Below are 22,910 nucleotides of genomic sequence, written 5' to 3'. Positions count from 1 at the left end.
GGGGGTAACGTTAGTCCTTAATAAAATATAATAATGGCTAATTTTGTAAATAATATAACAAATTCTCGTTATAATTGCTGCGTTTACTGTGAAGGTTTGGTTAGGGGTAGACGTTAGTAAAATATAATTTAACAAGTACTTTAATAAATAATAGGCTATAAATATTTTTTGTTATCACTGCTCTACAATATTGTGAGGGTTTGATTTAGGATTGGGAAATGGGTAGATGTTAATCAAACACAATTTAATGGGTAACTTACTTTAATAAATAATATAACTAATTATCGTTATCACTGCTTTACATTATTGTGAGGATTGGGTTTAGGACTGGATATGGGTAGACGCTAATAAAAAACAATTAAATGCATAATTAATTTAACAAATAATATAACTGATTTTATCTATAATTACTGTTTTTACATTACTGTAAGAGGGTAATGGGTTTAGGGGTAGACGTTAATAAAGTACAATTAATGGGTAATTTAGTAAATAATATAAATATTTCTTGATAACTTCAACAGCCTACGCTAAGCCTGTGCAAAAGTGAGTACCAAAAGCAAACGGAAGTGATTTCTTCAGTTTCCCGCCCACCCGCACACGTCCTCTGTTCTTTCCGTGACATGATTGGTCAACAGCCCGTCAGTCAAGCCGACGTCACGTTCTCCTGTGACTGTTTCCGGGTCTTTTAAAGAAGAAAGAAAAAAAATAATCAGTCTATCGCCATGTTTCACATGAAATCATCTGTCAAATACTTCTAACAGTCTTATTGAGATCTGTGTTGGTCAAAGTGCAAACGCAAAGGTGTTTTGTGACCCAGACTCTGGGGGTAGCGCTACAGCGGATGGTCGGCGCTCGGGACGGTGATTTTACGGTAAGCGGCGTGTGTTGATGTTTGTGTTTAGCAGGCGAGCTAAAGCGAGCGGAAACTTAAACATAATCTATTTTATATTCTGATCTAAACTGCTCCACTACATGTGCCTTAAGAACCCACACATGCATATTAAACGTGTTTTCGCTGGATAAGAGGAGCTGGGTGTTGATAAGCCGAGAGTGGGTGGGTTTGTTAGCTGTAGCAGGCTGTGGCCAACCGTGTCAGAGATGCAGCGAGAGGGCTTAACTGGTAACCAGTGTTGTCAACCACACAGTGGGCTTCATTTTAGATAAAATGTACTGTACAAAGAGGTTTACCCTTATATATCACAAAACTCCTAGTTAATACAGTATTTGACTCAGACAGCCACTGTTTTTTTTTCAGCGTAATTTTCCTTGACAGTTGCAAAATATTTCACTGCGTTACAATAATTCATCTTGATTTGATATCGGTGAAGTTGGTTTTATATTCGCACATTCGTTTATTTAGCAGTCTCTATATTGTTTACTGTGTTACTTTGAGTGTTCGATCGTAATTAGAATGTAAGTATGACTTGTAAACAACATTATCATTATCTAATTCACTGTGAACAATGTTGTACTTTGATAGTCATTTGCTGCTAATATGATTTCCCTATTTAGAATTTGCAAAGGATACTTTTCTGAAATTATATTATTAAGGAGAATGTGTGAATATCCGAATATGAAAGCAACTTTACCTCTATTTATTCACTGTGGTTTTTATGGTGAATTTCTTTAAGATGTGTTAATAGTGTAGTGCCATATTCCGTAGCTGATCAATACATTATTGATCTTATTGAGTGGTCAAGACTCAAGCAGTCGGTATACTGTTAATTAGTATATCTATACATTAGAGCTGCACAATTCTGGCTAAAATGAGAATCACGTTTTTTTTTTTTTGCTTAAAATAAAGATCACGATTTTCTCACGATTCTGTAGATGTAAACATTTTTTTTAAATGAGTGGGCTATTATTATTGTTATTTCTCAAACGCAAGGTAAAAAACTATATTAAAGGGTCACGAAACACCAAAACACATTTTTTGATCTGTTGACAGTCGTATATGTGTCCCACACTGCTAAAAACACTATTAGGACACATAAATTTCACTGAAAAGTTAGTTATTTCAAGCAAATTCGTACTTCCGGTTTGAAACGAATTTTTGAAGTTGCATCACGGTCATGACATAATAGCGTGTATTCCAGCGTGCAGACTGGGCGTCTGTGCCAGAGTGTGTCTTATTACGTCTTACAGTGTGTTGCATTAATGCATGAGTAAGGCTTGGTTCAAACCACTCAATGCACTCTATTGTGCAACTTCATTAATATTCATTACTGTCACAGTGTTTAGACGACAGAGACGCCACGTTGTGTTGGCAAAACAGGCGTGAAGTTTTGCTTTTATAGTTTGCTGCAGTTAGTTTTGTTTTCATTTTCTCTCTGTGAGAGCGCAGCTGGAGTCACGCGTGTATTACAGTGTACGCGACGCTCGACAACAATAACTTGCGTGTCTAAGGAGGATTATTGTTTACCTGAGAGCTGTTCTCATCTGCACACGCTGAGATCCGGATTTGCTTGTAGTCTCCTCTTAATAAAGACGCGGCTCTAGTTGCTGGTGATTGTCCTGTCTCTACAGATTTGGTAAGTGAGCGACCAGTGCTCTTTGTTTATTCAGTTCGTTCGTATCGAACAAACTATTACACTGAATGTAAACGTGTTAGCACTACAACCAAACTTTAACCTCGTGTAGGATTTTCACCGCATTTAGTGACCGGAATAACACACGCGGCTTTCTGACGCTACCTGCCGTGTGCATCTAAGTTTCCGGGAAATGCTGAGGGTTTTTTTCTCTCATTCGCCGTGCGGTATCAAACATTGCATGAAAAATACACGCTTAGAGCAGTTCCTCAAATCAAATATCTCGTTTGTCACGAGGGACATGAATGAATTCCCTGAATGAAAGAGCCAAACTGCAGTTAAAGTCCACCATTTAATAATTTGGCAAATAATCGACTACAGATGTTCATGTAAACACAGTCACATTGTCTGCTGTGTGTGTGTGTGTTTGTGTGTGTTTGTGTGTTTGTGTGTGTTTGTGTTTGTGTGTGTGTGTGTGTGTGTTTTGACTCTGAAAGTCAGCGTGTGCTCAAATAGACACTCCCACACCATGCCTCTTTTCTTTCTCCGAAACTCCCCCCTAAACAGAGCTGGACACGCCCACTTTTCTGACTTTCCAAAGTAGAGGTGTGAAAACACCCTGCTAAAACGAGGGTGTTTCATGGCCCTTTAATACTGTGTTTGCTAAGAAAGAAAAAAGCATATCAAATGCTTGTCGTAGCCTAATCATAACTCTATAATGCCATATGATTATTTAAATGTTTTGTGCGCTTTCGGTTTCGTGTTCACTGCTTTGTGCAGTTCATATTTCCCGCGCGGCTCTCAAACAGTCACTCTGTTTCACAAACTGAACGTTATTTACAACCCTATTCCTGTTATTCACAGCCTATGCAGGTTCTGTTCACTAAAGTAGACTTAATTCACAGGGGCGCACACACCCTCTCTGTGGTAACAGCTCACGGTCTGCAGTTCACGTCACGCGTGATATCGCAGCCCCGAATACATCTTTACATGAAGACAGAAATGGCATTTTTGGGTGAATTATACCTTATAAATACAGTATGTGACTGTTTTAACACCATTAGTGTCCACGTTGCTGAACAACGTATGTAAAACAATCTGATGACTTTGCGGGGCGGCCACCTTTTCTTTTCTCCTGAGCTTGAAAATATGATTGGCAGAATCGTAGAAATGCTGGATAAGCATCATCTAGAGGGTCGAATCGAGATCGCGATCTTTTTTCGATTAATTGTGCTGCTCTACTGTACATTTACATTTAGATACTAGTTTTGTTATCACTCAGTAATAATACCTTTAACATGTATCGATCGGAAGGCCTTGTGTGAATTCTCAGGTTTTATTTTAAATCTGGACTTTACTAGAACTATGTTAAGCTGCATTGACACAATCTACATTGAAAAAAGTACTATATAAACAAATATTAATTGAATTGAATTGAATTTGTGGATGTTTTAAGAAATTTTGCAACTGTAGATTTTTTTAGAATCTTGAATGTAGTTGCAGAGAACTGAACCAAAATAGGTGGCACACACAAGACACAAATTAATAGATTATTAACCTCTGACAAGGCTGTTGAGAGATTAAATAAAAACGTCTTGGTTTATTTGATGGATTAAATGAGAACAGAGAACTTCAGTTTGATAATATTGGTATGATTAAGAAATCATGCACCCCAAAATGAAAATGCTCTTCATGGTCTTTGTTAAAAAAATATCTTCACTTGTGTTTCAAAATAAATAAAAGTCATATGTTTTGGTATGGGGTTGAGTTTTCATTTTTTTTTTCATTTTTGGGTAAACAGACCCTTTAATTGACCAAGATAATGCATCATTCTCATTACAAAATGTTAAAACCATTTCATTTTAAGGTTATTATTTACTGCAAAATTTGTCTTGGGGTAAGTGATAATATTATGATTATTATTATATAATAATTACTTTTTAAAATAATGTATTAACTGACATTTTTGATTGTCAAGTCTCTGTTAAATTATCTTTATAATTCATTCACTATGTGCTGAGGCGTATTAAAATGCAGTTTGAGTTACCCTACAATCTAAGTCAAGAGTGTAATTTATGCAAATGTGATATTGATTTTGTTCAACCCTTCAACAGACATGGAGTTAGAATTGAGCTACTTGTCACTTTTTTTAAACAACAAGCATAATTATTTGAGTGTAGTTTTATTGCAGATTACGGCCATTTGTATGGATGCATACAAGTACGCCCTCTCCTAGATTATGGGAAAAATCATAATCGTGGATATTTTGCTCAAATGTGTAATCACGATTAAGAAATGTGCCATATGACCAAAAAGTTTTTAGGATAAAGTTTTTTTTTTCATTGTTAGAAAGGTTGCTAATACACCTATGCGTTTCAAAGATCATTCAGTTACACAATTCTTTATACTGAAGCAGAACGGGACAAAGTAAAAAAGAAACTAGCAAAATAGTTATCAAAATTAAGGTAGAAAAATACAAGAGGAATATAAATATACAAATGAAACAAACTGTGCTTTAAGCATCTTCACTGTAAAGGGCGTCACACGCAACATGGTGCGCACATGAGAGTTGAAAGTATTGCACACTCGATTTTTTTAGTATTGCGCACATTCGCATGCTATTTAAAATGAAACTATTCAGATAGCGCTCTGTGGCGCTGCAGAAATATAAACAGTGTCCTGATTAGTCAAGGCTGGGCCTGCGGACAGCCGCTGACTTGTGGCGCCGGTGTGTGTACCCTGATAGAAACCAATGTTTAGAATTCTGAAATGCATGGTGCTGCACCTTGCCGAGCAGTGCTTCTGGTGTGCGACCCCCTTAAGAATTAAACTTGATTTATTTCTTATTGAAGCTACAAACTTTTTTGTTCTTGTCTTTTTTTGTTTGATTTAATAATGATAAAAACAGTCGACAGCAGGAAAATAGTGTACTGTCTCTTTAAGAGCTATGTAGTTTCATTTTTGATTTCATTTTCACATGGCGTTTTATTCTCAATTTATTTTCAATTTCTTGCACATTATCAAAAATGACTGCATTTGTCGCCATTATATTTTATCATATGATATTTTGTGTCACGAATATCATTATTATGATACTAATAATGATTCATGCCACCATACTCTCTCAAGGAGGTACAATCTGTGAATAAATATACTACATTGTGATTGCTAAAATTATCTTGCATGAAATTTATTCTGTAAATTCCCCCATTGTCATGTGACCAACAAGTTTCTGTTATTCCACTTTACGGTTGTTCACAACACTTCTACCGTGTCTTCATTAAATTATATGATCAAATCAGAATTAGGCCTGTTGATATGGACTGGGATATCGTTTCAGCATCAATATCGCAATGTAACAATTTGCAATAGTTATATTGTAGGATATGCATATTTTTTTGAGTTATTTATAAAGCAAAGACTATGCAGTATTGTTTTACTCAATTACTGTATATCTGAATACTGTCAGACTCCTCGGAAAACAATGAAACACTGTTTATTTCATTTATCTAGGCTTGTAGATTGTTATATGTTATGCAGACACACTTTCCTACAGAACCATACCAAACAATCTTGGTACAATCAAAATGATAAATTATTTTCATATAGGGGTATGCTCCAAAAAAAATATTGCAGTGTCAAATTTTTTCCAATATCGTGCAGCCCTAGTCAGAATGCATTTATGCATACTTTTTAAATGACTACCATGAATTCAGTCAAACTTTTTTTTTTTAACTAACTATATAATAGAGCTACATGATATTGGAAATGTTTGACATTGTGGGTGCTTTCACACCTACACTTTTGCTTCGGAACGTGTCTCGACTGCCCAGTTAGCGCGGTTCGATTGGCATATGTGAACAGGGCAATCGCGCTCTGTTCCGCGCCAAAGTAATCGCTCCGAGATCGCTTGAATGAGGTGGTCTCGGCTCGATTGAAACGAACCCTGGAGCGGTTCGATTGCAGTGAGAAAGCGATCCGATCCGATCGCGGTTATATCACAGTGTTTTATGGATATGTAATAGGCTTACGGCCATATGAAGAGAGAATTATGAGTATGGCGTGAATTTTCGTGTGTCTCCGGATGCCCGCAAATGAGTGATGATCTCCCTCCCAGTCCTCAAAGGCATCGTCGCGCACCCTTCTCACCCCTCCCCACCGCATCTCTCCTCAGACACATCGCGCGCGCACCCTGTCAATCACCATCAAACCACCACCTCTCCTGACAGCTGAGCGGGACGCTGCAAAATAAACTCTGACCAATGTGAGGAGAGTTTACTCGCACGTGACTTGTTTTAGCTATTTTGGTCCGTTTAGAAACTTTGCAATGTGAAAGCGAACCGCTCCAAGAGAAAAGAGCAACAATGCAACATTTATAATCTCTGTTTCGGAACAACTGAATCGATTTACAGGTGTGAAAGCACCCTGTGATATTTAGTTTTTCTGTGATCTATATTCTGCGATATGAATAATGTTTTGCCAAATAGCTAATTGGAAAGGATTTCATAATTCAGGAGTGAATCATTCATAATGTTATACTTTTAAAGATAAAAGTGTAATATACAGTGTTTTATGGATTTCTGGGGAGTCTAACAGTATTCAGGTAATGAAATTGAAAAATTCATTGTGAATTAACACTGCAGTCTTTTTTGAATGAATATTCCAAATACAATCCATCTTTACTAAAGCTACAAACAGCACAATTGCATGTGCCTGAATGCTTTAAACTCTCTTGTGCCTAAATGCTAAATGCAATTGATAAACTTTCACTCCGTTATAGTTAACAAGTGACATCACATTTCTCATGTGTTCTAAACTGTGGCTCTTGGTCAACTAAAATCCCAGCATTGCACATTCTGTGATGTGACTATTGCGCATGTGCACATTAAGATATTAATGCTGAAACGATATATTGTGCAGCCCTATTGAAAAAAATATAGCTTAAAGGGGCTATCAATTTTGTCCCTAAAATGTTTAAAATTAAAAATTTCAAAACTGCTTTTATTCTAGCTGAAATAAAACAAATAAGACTTTCTCCTGAAGAAAAAACTTTACCAGACATACTATGAAAATGTCCTTGCTCTGTTAAACATCATTTGGGAAATATAAAAAAAATAATAATAATTCAAAGGGTGGCTAATAATTCTGACTTCAACCATATATATTTATGTATTTATATTTTACATTTAAACCAGCCAAGGTACCAGAAAAAAAACACTTTCATATAATTATTTTAATCTATACTTTTTCCAACAAAAAACATTTAGCATGGTCAAAAACATTGATTTATTTATTTTTCTCCCCACAGAGTGTCTTTTAATAAAATTAAAGTGGCACGCAATGCACCATGGAGGAGGCCCACCAAATGTGCAGAGGAACCTTCAGAGATCCAAGTCATTCACTGGGTCTGAGGCAGAAGACCAACAGCAGCAGCAATCACAGCAGCCACAACAACAACAGCAGCAGCCTGTTCCGGTTACCCAGCAACAGTCTGCAAACGCCAATCTCCCACAGTCACCGGTGACATCTTTTGCTCCCTCAGCAAGTCCCTCTGCCCCGCAGTCTCCCAATTATCAAATCATCATGAGTCGGAGTCCAGTCACAGGCCAAAATATGAACATCACTTTACAGAATGTGGGACCAATGGTTACTGGGAACCAGCAGATCACCCTCACTTCTCTGCCTCTCCAGAGCCCTGCGTCCCCTGGCTTTCAGCACCAGCCCCAACAGTGGAGGTTTGAGCCTGGCTCTTCATCTTACATCCAAGTGACATCACCTTTACCCCAGACCATGCAGCCTCAAAGTCCCACCCAGCACAGTCCAGTTCCCCTACAAGCTGTGCCCAGGCCAAATGCTCCTGGGTCAGCCTTGGGGGTGTGTGGTCAGAGCCCGACACGATTTGTGGAGGCAAACATAATGGTAAGGCAAATAAATTTGAGCAGCCCACCTGGAAGTGGTCATTTTGTATACCAGGATGGAGCAGGATTGGCAACAGGAACTGTTCATCTGACCTCACCTGGGACGCCAGGCGCTGTCAGAGAAAGACGCCTCTCCCAGCCACACTCTCAACCAGGGAGCAGCACCGTACACCATAAGGCTTTACCTAGTCAGGTTCCTACGTTGGGCAGCCCTGGACCCATCACCACCACCAATCTGCCACCTCAGATCAGTAGCATCATCCAAGGCCAGTTAGCCCGACCCACCATGTTTGAGAAGACAAGTCAAAGTGTGGTCGGCGTGGCAAACTCTGCGGCAGCTACTTTTGGGGTCCCATCCACCATTCCACCCTCCAGCCCATCCAGAAGCAACTCTTCCCAAGCCCTTTCCAGCCAATCCCTGACCCCGACCAGCATGAAGAAGATGCAGCCAAAAAAGCTGGAGGAGATTGCTCCCTCAAACCCAGAGGTGGCGCAGTTGAGGAAACAGTGTCTGGAGCATCATGGGAAAAAGATGGAGGGTCTGAAAGAAGTGTTTAAGGAGTACCTGATTGAGCTGTTTTTCCTGCAGCATCTGCAAGGGAACATGATGGACTACATTGCCTTTAAGAAAAAACCTTGCGTTCCTCTCTTCACCTACCTAAGGCAAAACGATCTCGATCTTGAAGATGAAGAGGAGGAAGAAGAACAGTCTGAGGTCATCAACGATGAGGTAAAAGAACTTAAAGATAATTTTGCAAGTTTATATAAATAAATGTAGGGATTAGCAAGGTCTATTTTAACAACAAAACATGCATATCAGCACTAAAAAATGAGGCAAATCATTTCAAGATATCATTAAACATTTACACAACCGTAGCAAAAGTACGTTTTGAACTGAAGTAAAATTGTCATGTCACTTTAAATGTGACATGTGACATGTGATTTTAAAAATGTATTCAATTTAGTCCTTTTAATCTCTAGGCAGGTCACATAGTTATTTAATGCTTTGTAAACTAGCGTTATGCTGTGTTCACACCAGACGCGGAACGCGCGGATAAATCGTGCTATTCACGCGTGAATAGCCGCGTGAATATTTGAGTTTACTCGCTTCATACGCGCATCAAACCCTGATTCATTTTCGTGTCAAATTCACATCAGAACAGACTCAGATTCGCGTGATGGGCAGGGCTTCTGTCTGCCCCAAGACTCTAGCTACATAGCTAAATGGCTAACATGGATTTTATGAAGAAAATAACGGTGTTTATGTGCTTTATGAAGACTTAAAAACAGCGTCGATACGTTTAGGGTCGTGTCTGAGTCCACTACATTCTTTCAGAGGTGCATCCAGCTCTGTGAGCTCATAAACTCCTCCAGAAACTTGACCTGGATGACGGAGGCTTTCAGCGGTGCTTCTGACTGAGCCAAGCCGAGTTTGATAGACAGGTTCTACGTCACAATCATGCCCCCACAAGAGCAAGCTTCTGATTGGTTAACGCGGCGCGAATGTCCGCTGAAGTTTGGATTTTCGAAATCGAGAGATTCACGGGAAACGCTTGTTAGGCGAGTCAAACGCGCAAAACGCTCAATTCGCCCTGCGCCATTTGCGTCATTCACGCATATCACGCCGCAGGATGTTTATTCGCGCGTTTGCATTGACTTAACATGTAAATCACTCATGCTTGAAGCGCATTCCACGTATGGTGTGAACGCAGCATAAGACACTAAGTGAAGTTTTTTAAGCTAATTTCGAGAGGATCACGTCCTATGATTGATCACGGCTGGTCCCTTGTCAACAACCATCGATAAACCAATCAGAAGAATCCAAGCCATCAATAAATAGCCCGGTTTGTCTTACTTTTATTTTTTTTATTTTTTTTGGAAGAATCCCCCTCATCTCCCCCTTTCCACCTTTACCAGGGGGAGCTCTTGAGACCTACCTGATCTCAGACACCCTTCTTTGCTTTATGACCAGACGGGAACCGTGGGCTCAAGTATCTCAGAGCTCAGGGTTCTCTCCTGGGACAGCATGCCAAACCTGTAACTAGTATCAAGTACTAATTAAGTGTGAACTCTTGAATTAGTTTTAAATATCAGATGTGCAGTGGGCATACCTGTCAACATTTGGATGTGAAAATAAGGAATAATTTTTATTATATGTATGTCTCTATTCAAACACGCACTCAAAACCCAAAGTTTTGCTTCACTTTAAATCGTGTATACAGAATCCATTTGGGAAGCAGTGTCTAATAATTAGTATGGGGCGCATCAGACAGTCACACATCCATTACATGAACTGGCTGTTTTTAAGGTTTACATTGGAGGGTTTTTATATTTATTTCAAAGCGTTTTTATGCCTAAATAAAATGAAAGCACAGTATAGATTCACATTTAAGAGCAAGTTGCATATCCTGGTGGTTTAGCATTAAGGTTTGTGTATAGGGAGGATCGGCTCTTTAATGTTTATTGCCACCCTTCACAGTAAGCTAAAAATACAGGAAAATATCTTAACGGGATGATAGCGGTAAAGAATTGTAAAATACCTGAGAAACCCCAAAAAACGGGAGGGTTGACACAGGTATGGCAGAGAGTGAAATGTGCCCTGCTATTATTAGAAGTATTATATAGTGACATTAGCAATGTATTTTTTTCCCCTAAATGTGTTTCTGTCTGCACTAGGGATGGCTAGATGACATAAATTTGGGATTTGGTACGATACCAAAATGTAATACTTTGGTATTGATGCTACATCGATACCATAAGCAACAAATAACCAGCCTCAAAACTATATGAAAAATAATAATTGAAGTGCATTTTAAGACTTTTTTAAATTCATTACTAACTTTGTTAACGTTTAAATTTGTCGATTTATATTTATTAATCTAAAATTAGTTATTGAAGTAATTATTTCATCAAATAGTTGATTAAAAAGTTCTGTATCACTGATAAGCTTACCTAATGAATTACGCTCTGTTTGAAATATAATATGTACTGGTATTTTTCTAGTAGCAGTATACTGCCCATCCCTAATTTGCACAAATCGAGTTGAACTATGATGTATAGCTGTGTGATGTGATCAGGGTCATCACAAGCATGATGCACTTGTGTGAATTTCTAAACTTTAAGGTTACTTTTATGTTGCTTTAATCAAAAAAGTGGAAACACAATATCTCTAAGACCGGGGGCTTGACAATCTATTGTATATTTTTAGATTTTAAAATGTCTTTTATTACATCTCATTCCAAAATTGACTCAAAAGTTTTTGGGGAATCCCACCACATGACATTCTACAACCTGAACTGAACGTACGTTCTCATAACAAGGCGAAATAAGGATGATTGATGGCAGGTTCTGTGTAGGGAACTCTTAGTCTCCGTTTCGTTCGGAGACATCAAGATGTATTTTCTGTGGCTTTGTATCTTTCATCTGTTTCTATGACAACCTCTCAGGTGAAAGTAGTGACTGGAAAGGATGGACAGACAGTGACTCCGGTTGCTATAGCTACACAACTCCCACCCAACGTGTCTGCAGCGTTCTCGACTCAGCAGCAGTTCCAGGTGATGGAGGATTCCTTACTGGGAATGTGAAGGAAAATTCATTCAGCTATATTTCTGATGTTTTTAACCCTCAGCATGAGAGTACTTTGATTATGTGCTTTGAGAGAGTAGTGTCAATAGACTTAATCAGGCAAGGTCTTAGTTAAGGTCACCAGAACTGTTTTTGCTTTGTGTGAGTGAGACTCTCACTTTGGTTTTGTTTTTGCGTCTCACAGACTCATGCCGGGGTGGCAAGTGGCAGCATCTCTAACCCTGTGGACATGGAGGCTTTCAAAAGGCAGCAGGCCATGGCACAAGCAGGTAGGGCGACGTTGACTCAGGGCAAAGGTGGAGGTCTGTTTTTTTTTTTTTTGTTTCTTTTTTGTTTTGTTTCCCCCTCCTTTTTCCGTTTGCTGTTCTGTTTCTTTTCCCCACCTCCAATTCGCTTCTGCTTACTCAGTATTCCAGCATCTTTTCCCAGCTATGTGTTTGAAGCCTGTTATCCAGTAAATGGGGGAGCGGAGCTTCCCAAAAGCTACCTGCTGGTGTGCAGACATCATTGCCATGTGCCGAGTGCTATTCTTTTTGTTTTGTTTTGTTGTTGTTCTTTTAGTTTCTCTTGTTCTTTATCTCATTCTGTATGGCAGGGAGGTTTTTGCGTTTTGAGGGTATTGTGTGTTTTGCATCCCAGATCAGGCTAAGAGGTCCCGGATGGAAGTGGGTCGGCATGGGATGATATTCCAACACCCTGCTGTAACTCCTTTAGGATCTCCCGGCGTTCCCCTCCAGCAGCTCATGCCGACAGCGCAAGGTAGGAGCGCCGCTGCGTGCACCTCGGGCCATGTCCGTTACTCAGTGCTGCTGGAGGTCAGGGTTCATTCCAGAGTTCCCAAAGTTGATCCCACCTTTTTCCAAGCATCATCTACCAGCTGTGATCCACTTGTTGGGAATCCATTCAGGCTTTAGTCCTCATCTCAAAAATCTTTCTTTAACCATCAGAAGAACAGCTGGGCAGAAGATACAGCTGAAGATCAGTTTGGAAGACATCACATGTTCATTTTTTTTTATGATTTCAGCCATTCACTTCATCCGTTTACGTTCTTCTTCGCCATAATGGCATATCTGGTTCCATCCATGGCTCATCAGACGATGAGCAACAAACTGTCTTCTCTACTGGGATGTCCTCTTTCACATCGTGTTTGTTTGTTTTTTTCCCTTTAGTTCTGTGGTTTTGTAGTAGTTGGCATCTCTTCTCCTGATCCTACAAAGCTCCGTCTTCACTTCCCTCAACTCACTGCACTCATCGTGGAATCTCAATGCATTTTCAGTCTTGGTTCCCCTCATGTAGCGAGTTATTTTCATTTCTGCGTGTTTTATTGTCACCATTTATTTTCAGTTCCCATCTTCGGTTTCCATAACATGTCTTTGATGATGGTGAGGAGCCGAAAGGAAAGGTCTTAGAAACCAACAGATTAACCTCAGAAACTCCGGATTTTAAAAAATGGCCAAAGTTTTTGTCTCATGATGAAATGGTAAAAGAGGGAGATGCTTAGTGTTTACAGCTGGGCTTTACCTTCTTCTGTGCTTGTCTTCCCTTGTCATTCCTGTGCTTTGCTGTTGTGCAGCTCAAGTATTAGCGCAGATGTTCCAGCTTCATTTCCCGCTTCATGCATGTTCATGAAATGTGTCAGTGATTCAGTTGTGTTCATTTCCTTTATGTGCCTCTTGTTCTTTTGAGTTTCTCTCCTATTTTCTTTCTTTTTTTTAAATTCCTGTTTTCTTTGTTTTTTGATTGTTTATTTTTTAATATATCTAGACTTTTCCACTTCTGGATAGTTTAGTGTTAATGCATGATTAGTTTTGTTCTTCATAGTTGTATTCTTAAGCATTGAATGAGATTTTAATTTTCACATTTACGAGTTCTAATTTTCATTCATTAGAACATGTAAATCTTCCTTGATTTCTGTTATGTAGTCATTGTGACATGAACAGTATTTTTCATTAATGTTCCCTTTTCTCCAGCTTTGTGTAACACATTGCTGGTTACTCATAACATCATATCATAAAAAAAACGTTTAGTTGGAACATATAGCAGGTAAAAAAATGGCTGATATGGTACATTTATGGATATTAGAAACAAAGATATTAAGCAGTACAATGTTCTTTTCATGATAGATATGGAATACTAAATGTATTAATTATGTTGTACTACACTGTATTCAAGTGGTGAATTAAATCCTAAAATAATTATTTAAAACAAACAAATCGAAAAATATAGAAATTTGTAGTGTTGTGTTTTTTGTGACATTAAAAAAAGTTTATGCAATGTGGAATTTATTCTTTTTAGGGGAAGAAATAACATTTTTAAAAACAAGCATCCAATATACTTGGATATCAGATGCCAAATACAACCGTTTGGCCCTTCAATGTGCTTTACAAAGAAATAGTTACAAAAATTTGCAGTAAAACACTGGTAATTATTTTTGGATGTATTGAACTAAGACAATATATTGTGTTTCTAAATCTATTCCCTTTTCCTATGGAACTCTTTCTTCCCCACCAACCATATCCTTCTGTCCTTCCATCTTTCTCCTCTTTCTGTTCCCTTCATCTTCTCCCTTATAACAGGAGGCATGCCCCCCACCCCACAAACAGTCCAGATTGGTGGGCAGAAACAGAACCAACAGCAATATGACCCGTCCAAAGGTCCCCCTGTCCAGAACGCTGCTAGTCTTCACACGCCACCTCCACAGCTTCCAGGCCGCCTTCCTCAGGCAGGCCTGCCTCTCTCTTTGACCCAGGGACAGGCCATGGTGGTGGATCAGCAGGCTACAGTGACTGGAGGACAGCTCCAGGTGAAGGTGCAGGGTGCTGGCGCCGTCCTGGCTCCTGTCAATCCACATGCACAGTTACAGGCCCAGCTTCAGCAAATGCAGTCAGGACTTCACCTACAGATGCAGCAGCAACAGCAGATGCAGCAATCTGTCATGCAACCCGGGCAGGCAGTGAGTATGAATGCAAAAATATTTGTAATGTGCCTTGAGAAGCCTCACAAATTACATTGAAACATTGAGTATCTTCATGTGTTCTAATAATATGATCATTTCCAGTAAAGGGACAGTCAAGCCAGGGAATCCGCAGGCTCTTAGAATGTCTTACATTTCAAAAGCAAAATTTTAGGCCTTAAAGTCTTAAATTTACTGAAATATTGTCTTGTTGGCCTCAAATCATTTTAAAAAAGTTTAAATTTTCCCTTGTTTGTTTGAAGCCACCCAATTGATACCCACACATCCGATCACTAACAGTGCATCTCAAAACTGTTCATAACCAATTTTATAATGTATGTTGCGCATACATTTAGCTTTTAAAGAGTTTAAGTTATGTTGAACAAATTATGCATGTGTATACAACTAAGGTCTGCTTGTTTTGACGCATTATTTGAAATATGTGGCTAAGAAATATCTAATTTACATTTTTTTTTGGTTTTTCTGGGCCATTTTTAAAAATCCTTACCGTTTAGCCCTTTTGTAAATCTGTAATTTTATTCTTCACGGTCTTGAAAAATGTCTTAGTCTTAAATTTGACTGCAGGAACCTTGTCAGCCCAAAAAAATAAATAAATAAATCTGCCTCAACTTGTTCTGAACCTGTTTAAATTTTCCTTTTTTCTGATGAACACAAAAAAAAATTCTTTTATTATTTCATTGACTTTCATAGTATTTTCTTTTCTACTATGGATGCCTTGAACATTTTTGTTTTAACAGAAACAAGAAACTCAAAGTTGTGGATTCAGATTTGTTTACCTTATTCAAGCAAACCTGCCGACTCCCATTTGCATAAAATGTCCATTACTCTGAATACTTGTTTAGAGATGTGGTTATTTTCCTGCTACTGTTCGCATTCTCCACTGCACAGATGACAAACTCACAAACAGTTGGCATGCTGTTTCAGTCTGTTTGCTTTGAATGTAAAAGCCCAGTCTGCCCAGTTGGTGTAATGAACTCTCTAACTGCATCAGAACGGCAGAGTCACTCGCTGTTTTCAAGAAACGACTAAAAACTCAACTATTTAGTCTTCACTTCACTATCTAATCTGCAATTGCCTCTCTGGATATACCACTAACTGTACTAAAAAAAAAAAAACATTACTAAAATTTTACAAAAAAAATTACTAAATTACTAAAAAATTACTAATACTTTCCTTCTTAGACTTTACAGACCTGAAACTTGCCTATAGCACTTATTCATTGTTACTCTTATAGATGTGTAATTGCTTCCTTGTCCTCATTTGTAAATCGCTTTGGATAAAAGCGTCTGCAAAAATGACTAAATGTAAATGTAAAACCCATTTCTCTGGAGAGATGGGAAGGTTATTCTGTGCCATAATGAACATTGTAATGCTGCTGTAAAACTATCACTTTTCTGCACTACCCCTGAATTGTTTTGATAGAATTTAGCTATCCATGTAAACAAAATCTTTACAAAAAAGTGTCTGTCTTGTTTGAAAAAGCATCTGCTGACGCTATAAAAGTAATAATAAAATGATTTGAAAGTCTTAATGAACACACAGCAGTAATCATCATTTCCCTATTTATATTTTCATATATTTACTCATCTTTAAATTGCTGGAATATTAGAGATTTAAAAATGTTGATTATATAGTCTTTAGGACAACCCAATAGATCAATAAATCAGAAATACACAAGAATTACAATATTCACAGACTTATCATGAATATGTTGTAACCGTTCTCAATGTCTCTCAGCCCTACTCTCATTAGTAGATGTTGTTACAGTTCACCTCTTTCTCTTTTTCAGACTGTCACACTTGTGCGTCCTGGAGCAGAAACTTCCCAGGCTGCCCAGCGCTTGATGTCCAATTCTCTCTCCAGCCCTGTCATCTCTTCTGTTCCTCTCACATCCCCATCCTCTCTCCCCTCCCCACTGACTTCCGCCCCGGTCCGTACCCCCAATACTGGCCCCAGCCTCTCTCCAGTGGCCCAGTCCAAACTCACTGCCACAAATGGCACTGTCGGGCTGAAACTGTCCAGCTTGGGTCAGAGCTCGATCGGGCAGAACTCACAGGAAAGCTCTCAGGACAAGCAAGCAGAACAAGCCAAGCTGGTGAGCGGACAACAGGTTCTTGGATATGGGCAGTATCCACTAAAAATAACATTTTGTAGTAAACATTTCTTATGAATATCTCAGATAAGATTGTTACTTGTCATTGTAGGAGAGCCATGTGCATCAGCGTATCGCAGAGCTCAGAAAAGAGGGTCAGTGGTCAGCTAGCAGATTGCCCAAGCTCCAGGAGTCCTGCCGGCCCAAATCCCAATGGGACTACCTGCTGGAAGAAATGCAGTGGATGGCTGCTGACTTTGCTCAGGAAAGGCGCTGGAAGATGGCTGCGGCGAAGAAGGTGAGAGGTGTTTCGTTTGGTCTTTGATTTTAGAAATGTTTCAAACAGTTTTATTTGTGCCAATGGCTTTGCACTCTTCTTTCATACAAATTGATCCATTTGGCCTCGTGTATTTGAGCCAGATGAAGTTCTTTGATTTGGAGTTCAATTCCATCTGTGTCTGTAGCTTGTACGCACATGTGCACGTTACCATGTTGAAAAGAAGAAGATGGGGGAACGTGAGAAGAAAGAGGAGGAGATGAGATTGCGGCACATTGCCAGCACTATCGCTCGAGGGGTTGACTACTTCTGGTCCAATATTGAGCAGGTATATTTACATACATATTTATATTAGTGTTTAAACTACTTCACACTTTTGGAAGTTGACTTTTATGTTAGCAAAATAGAGTCCACATCGACTAGTTGCTAGTGATGTTATCAATAAAACACAAAATGCAAATGTTATGCTACATCCCACAATTTGCTATTTATCTGCAGGAAATATATACACATGCTATTTGACAGCTCGTAACACGGTGCAAAATCAATGCAATTTCACCAATCATTAGTTTTCGTTAATAATGCAACATTAGCGCTGGCTAAATTATGCATAAAAGTATACAAAATTATGCATGAAAGACAAAAGCTATGCTATAACATTAAGCCTTATAACACTGTCAGAGACATGCTCAGATGCATCTTTTACTGCCATGATAGTGTGTGCTAGAAAGCTGTTCAAAGTCCTGCTCAAGTCAGATGTTTTTTACGGTTACTGCTCATCGTGGTTATCAGAAATCTCCTCACTGCACATCTTCACCATGTTCACTGGGGGATGATGTGTGCCACACCTCCGCGGCTGCGCACTACAAGGTTTCTGTGCACTTAACAGTTTATTCACAAAATATGTCACAGAATCTACGCTTCACAGAGGACAACAGCCAAACACTTGACTTTTCATCTAAGCGTAAATGTTATTGGCTATCATCTGCTCTAGGGTATTTGCATGGAGCGACCTAACTGTCATCTGTTTTACGATTTAAAGCTCACTGTAAGTTCATGTCAATGTTTAAATCTTTCTCGTAAGAAAAATTACATTTTGAAAATTATTTTAAAAAATTGGGGCTGTTTAATTTAGTGAACCTTCCTTCATGTGTAAAGCTGTCATGTAGTTCAGGCGACTAATTTGACGTCAATCAAAAAGGTCATAGTGTGTGTGTGTGTATTATTTATATATATATATATATATATATATATATATATATATATATATATATATATATATATCGACTGGGTTTCTTAAGCCAGGTGGCACATTAGACCAGGGGTTCATCTCCTGTTTCTAAAATGCTTCACAAACTGCTTGAGAAACTGTTCTACTATGATAATTGATCATGAACATAATTTATGTTCAATAAGATGAACTTGTGTTTACTAACTGTTTATTCAGTTAAACATGAATTTTGAACTGTAGGCCTACATAAGCTTGAGACAGCGATTTTTGATCACCTTAGACTAAAGTCATAACTAAAGTCATAACTAAACTAAACAGAAATGCAATTAAGACATGTGGAGTATGCAGATATTAGTGGCATTATTGAAGTAAACACTGCAGAACTATTACAGTCATGTTGGACTTTTCGCCATAATTTTCCGACAAGATCCACACATGCGGCTGTCAGTAAAGGACTGCACACACAAACACACACACACATTGCGAAACGTGGAAGTTTTTTTTTTTCTATTTGGCGTGCGTTATTAAATTCCATAACACTCTCACCAGTCCTTACTCCGTATTTGCGTCCAGTACTCCAATTTGTCACAGTGGCATGAATTAAATGTTCATGAGTTAAAGTGAAACTGCCGAACTGCAGTTAAAGTCAGGAATCCTGCTGATAAGATTCAGAAAGGCACTTTTTTTTGTCAGACGGCTCAGCGGTCAGGTATACATTTGCGCTAAAATATCAAGGTCAAAGTCATCATAGCTTGCGTAGAACAGACCCAGCTCCCAACCTAACTTTGAGAATAGATTAATGGCGTAATTTTTTTTATTGCTCAAAAAGAGTCTCGTGTTAACGCAGCACGTTAACAACGATAATATATATGTATGTGTGTATATGTATAAGTTTATTTATTTTTGTATATCTGTTTTTATATTTGGTTTATTTGCAATTTGTGTACACTTATACTTCAACAATTGCTGCCATAGCATTGTTATTATTAAGTTTTTTTATTGTTATTTTAATTTAGTTAGTGAAAATCTTTTATAGTATTAGTCAACAATAATAGTGTTGATATACATTCTCAGGACTGGGACAAAATGAATGCAAAAAAAAACTAGCTTCAAGGTTTTTGCCTTAATTTGGGTTCATTGCCTTTTACTCAATGTGGATCAACACTGTCTGATACTAAGAAGTGTATTAGGTACTTAAAATTAAATTAGCAATCACCTTTAGCTTTATCACCGTACAGTGATAAATTCCTCCAAATATGGAAGTTTTTCATAATTAATCAGAAAGATAAACTGGTAATTTATTTATTTTTTTAACAGATTGTTGAAATCAAGCATCATTTTGAGATCTACGACAAACAAAAAAAAGTTCTCTGCTTGCAGAAGGCTTCGAGTAAAGGTGAGATTGAGAAATGAAAACTTTATGGCCTGTTTGACTTTGTCAGTGTTTATTAATTCAGAAGAGATTTTATATTTGTTACAGGCCAGTGTGCTAAATCAGGCCAGTCATCTGACAAAGAGAGTAAACGGGTAAGAACTTCTCCATGAGTTTTGCAAGATACATCATTGGGGCAGGTGTCCTCCAAAGTGGTTTTATACAGCTTAAAATGAGTAGATGATTCTCAAATGCATTTTTAAAAACGGTGAGTTTGCCGCGATGAAATGGACACTCAGCACCTTGTCATACTACTGGTAGTTTGAGTGCTGTCATTGCAGTCAACTCAAAAAACAGCTTGCCTCTGGAAATTCTGCTTTGGTGGACACAAATCCTTATCACTGCTTCACTCACATTCTAATCATTGTCCAACATAATCTTCAAGTGTCATTTTATTCTCCTTTTATCAGGAAACTGGTCCATCTCGTAAGAGGAAGTCAAGCACCTCGCTGTCAGATGTGGAGGGTACATACTGCATTAACACAGATTTAGCAGACAGCTCTGTTCTGATTGTGTGCTGAGTGTCTCATTGATCTGCTGTTATTTTACAGTTGAAGATGAAGAAAGTACAATAGAAGAGCAGGAGGCTACAGAGGCTGCAGCAGATCAGAAGGCTGAGCTGGCGGAGCTAACAAAAGAAGGTTTGTGTATTTGGAGTGTTTAATGTTTTATTTGTTTAAACAAAATCCATTAAAAAAAATCACCATTATAATCTGTGTCTTTGTTTTGTAGCTGAAGTGCCATTGGATGATCTGGTGAAGCAGTACGCTGGGGCTTACGCTGAGGGCTTCGAGTGGCCACAGCCTTCCAGCCAAAGTGAGGATGAAGACCGAGAGGAAGCTGAAGGTTTGTGTTTATCTGATGCTCAGTAATAAACCAAAGCATTTTGAATTGTTCAGAAATGTCAAACGCAAGACATGAAATATATTAGTGGTGGACTGATGCATTTAATTTTTTAAAAATGTATTTGCAAATAAAAGTATGTGGCTGATAAAATGAATATTCAGTTTTTTTGACAAGCCACTCAGATGTTAGTAAAATGACCAATCCTCATTCACTTTCTAACTCGATCCTATGTTGTGATATTTGCTCATCAGCCACTTTATTAGGTACACCTTACTAGTACCCGGATGGACCTCCTTTTGCCTTTAGAATGGCCTTAATCCTTCCTGGCCACAATGTAATGGAAATATTCCTCAGAGATTTTGGTCCATATTGTCATTAAAGTATCACGCAGTTGCTGCCGATTTCTTGGCTGCACATCCATGGTGCAAATCTCCCGTTCCACCACATCCCAAAGGTGCTCTATTGGATTGAGCTCTGGTGACTGTCGAGGCCAATTGAGTATTCATTTTCATGTTCAAGAAATCAGTCTGAGATGATTTGCGCTTTATGACATGACACATTATCCTGCTGGAAGTAGCCATCAGAAGATGGGTACACTGTGGTCATAAGGGATGTACATAGTCAGCAACAATTCTCAGGTAGGCTGTGGTGTTGACACAATGCTCAATTGGTATTAATTGGCTCAACTGGGCCCAAAGTGTGCCAAGAAAATATCCCCCACACCATTACACCACCACCACCAGCCTGAACTGTTAATACGAGGCAGGATGGATCCATGCTTTCATGTTGTTGACGCCAAATTCTGACCCTACCATATTAATGTCACAGCAGAAATCGAGACTCATCAGACCAGGCAACATTTTTCCAATCTTTTATTGTTTAATTTTGGTGAGCCTGTGTGAACTGTAGACTCTGTTTCCTGATCTTAGCTGAGAGGAGTGGCACCCGGTGTGGTCCTCTGCTGCTGTATCCCATCCGCCTCAAACTTTGATGTGTTGTGCATTCAGAGATGCTCTTCTGCATTCCTCGGTTGTAACAAGTTGTTATTTGAGTTACTGTTGCCTTTCTATTAGCTGGAACCAGTCTGGCCATTCTCCTCTGACTTCTGGCATCAACAAGGCATTAGCGCCCAAAGAACTGCCGCTCACTGGAACATTCTCTGTAAATCCTAGAGATGGTTGTGGGTGAAAATCCCAGTAGATCAGCAGTTTCTGAAATACTCAGACCAGCCCGTCTGGCACCAACAACCATACCACGTTCAAAGTCACTTAAATCAACTTTCTTTGCCATTCTGATGCTCGGTTTGAACTGCAGCAGATCGTCTTGACCATGCCTAAATGCATTGAGTTGCTGCCATTTGATTGGCTGATTTTGCGTTAACGAGCAGTTGGACAGGTTTACCTTATAAAGTGGCCTGTAATTCTCATTTAAAGGTACATGAGACATGGGATCCGCAGTTTAGCAGCAGCTACAGAGGGAGACACAGATGTAATGTTAACAAAAAAAAAACTTGTTTATCTCATAATGATCTGAATTTTGAGTTGTATATGCGTCGGCCATAAAAATTCTGCTAGAATACAAAATAAAGAATTCAGATAAATCAGTACCTTTGATTGTTTGTTTTTCTGATTTTTCAGTAGCGTTTTTACATTTATTTTATGCTGTTCTCTGTTCAGACATGAACACTCCATTGGACAGTCCACATGATGCAGTACTGATAGACTCTTTGCTGAGTATGGATCAGTACCGTGGGGCTGAGCGGACAACTTCAGGTCCAGATGGGAAACCCACAAAAGACATCGCAGAAGTTGCAGCAGCAACAGACCTGATTTTACCCAAAGGCAGCGCCAGGACCACTCTGACTGTGAGTAACTAATATTAAAGATTCAGTTGTTCATTCACAGTGTCTGATGACTCATTGTCTCTTTCCTCTCAGAGTCGTTCCTCTCCTCCCTCTCTTCTACATGGATCTCTGAGAGAGTACCAGCAGGTTGGGGTGGAGTGGTTGGCAAGCCTCCATCGCAAAA

General features: G+C 38.8%; 1 protein-coding gene across 50 annotated transcripts in view; it reads left to right on the top strand.

The window, feature by feature from the left end:
• The first annotated feature begins 711 nt into the window (after positions 1 to 711).
• The window catches only part of ep400 (E1A binding protein p400), a 66,530-nt gene continuing 44,331 nt past the window's right edge, over positions 712 to 22,910 (top strand). For 29 of the 50 annotated variants that reach the window (XM_087265227.1, XM_087265218.1, XM_087265225.1 and 26 more), the window contains exons 1-16: positions 712 to 871; positions 7,837 to 9,176; positions 11,893 to 12,000; positions 12,216 to 12,300; positions 12,671 to 12,790; positions 14,608 to 14,984; positions 16,795 to 17,100; positions 17,210 to 17,395; positions 17,562 to 17,702; positions 19,923 to 20,001; positions 20,086 to 20,132; positions 20,448 to 20,502; positions 20,589 to 20,678; positions 20,770 to 20,883; positions 22,560 to 22,747; positions 22,820 to 22,910. The exon at positions 22,820 to 22,910 is cut by the window's right edge and continues 87 nt beyond it. In XM_087265227.1, the coding sequence (XP_087121353.1) occupies positions 7,869 to 9,176; positions 11,893 to 12,000; positions 12,216 to 12,300; positions 12,671 to 12,790; positions 14,608 to 14,984; positions 16,795 to 17,100; positions 17,210 to 17,395; positions 17,562 to 17,702; positions 19,923 to 20,001; positions 20,086 to 20,132; positions 20,448 to 20,502; positions 20,589 to 20,678; positions 20,770 to 20,883; positions 22,560 to 22,747; positions 22,820 to 22,910 (3,295 nt within the window). In that variant the 5' untranslated portion in view covers positions 712 to 871; positions 7,837 to 7,868. The remainder of the gene's footprint in view (positions 872 to 7,836; positions 9,177 to 11,892; positions 12,001 to 12,215; positions 12,301 to 12,670; positions 12,791 to 14,607; positions 14,985 to 16,794; positions 17,101 to 17,209; positions 17,396 to 17,561; positions 17,703 to 19,922; positions 20,002 to 20,085; positions 20,133 to 20,447; positions 20,503 to 20,588; positions 20,679 to 20,769; positions 20,884 to 22,559; positions 22,748 to 22,819) is intronic. The other 21 variants (XM_087265242.1, XM_087265235.1, XM_087265241.1 and 18 more) reach the window with 1 other exon arrangement.

Source organism: Danio rerio, chromosome 8 (genome assembly GCF_052040795.2).
Source record: "Danio rerio strain M-AB ecotype USA chromosome 8, GRCz13ab, whole genome shotgun sequence".
Classification (NCBI taxonomy): Eukaryota; Metazoa; Chordata; class Actinopteri; order Cypriniformes; family Danionidae; genus Danio; species Danio rerio.
This window is presented reverse-complemented; position numbering and strand designations above follow the sequence as displayed.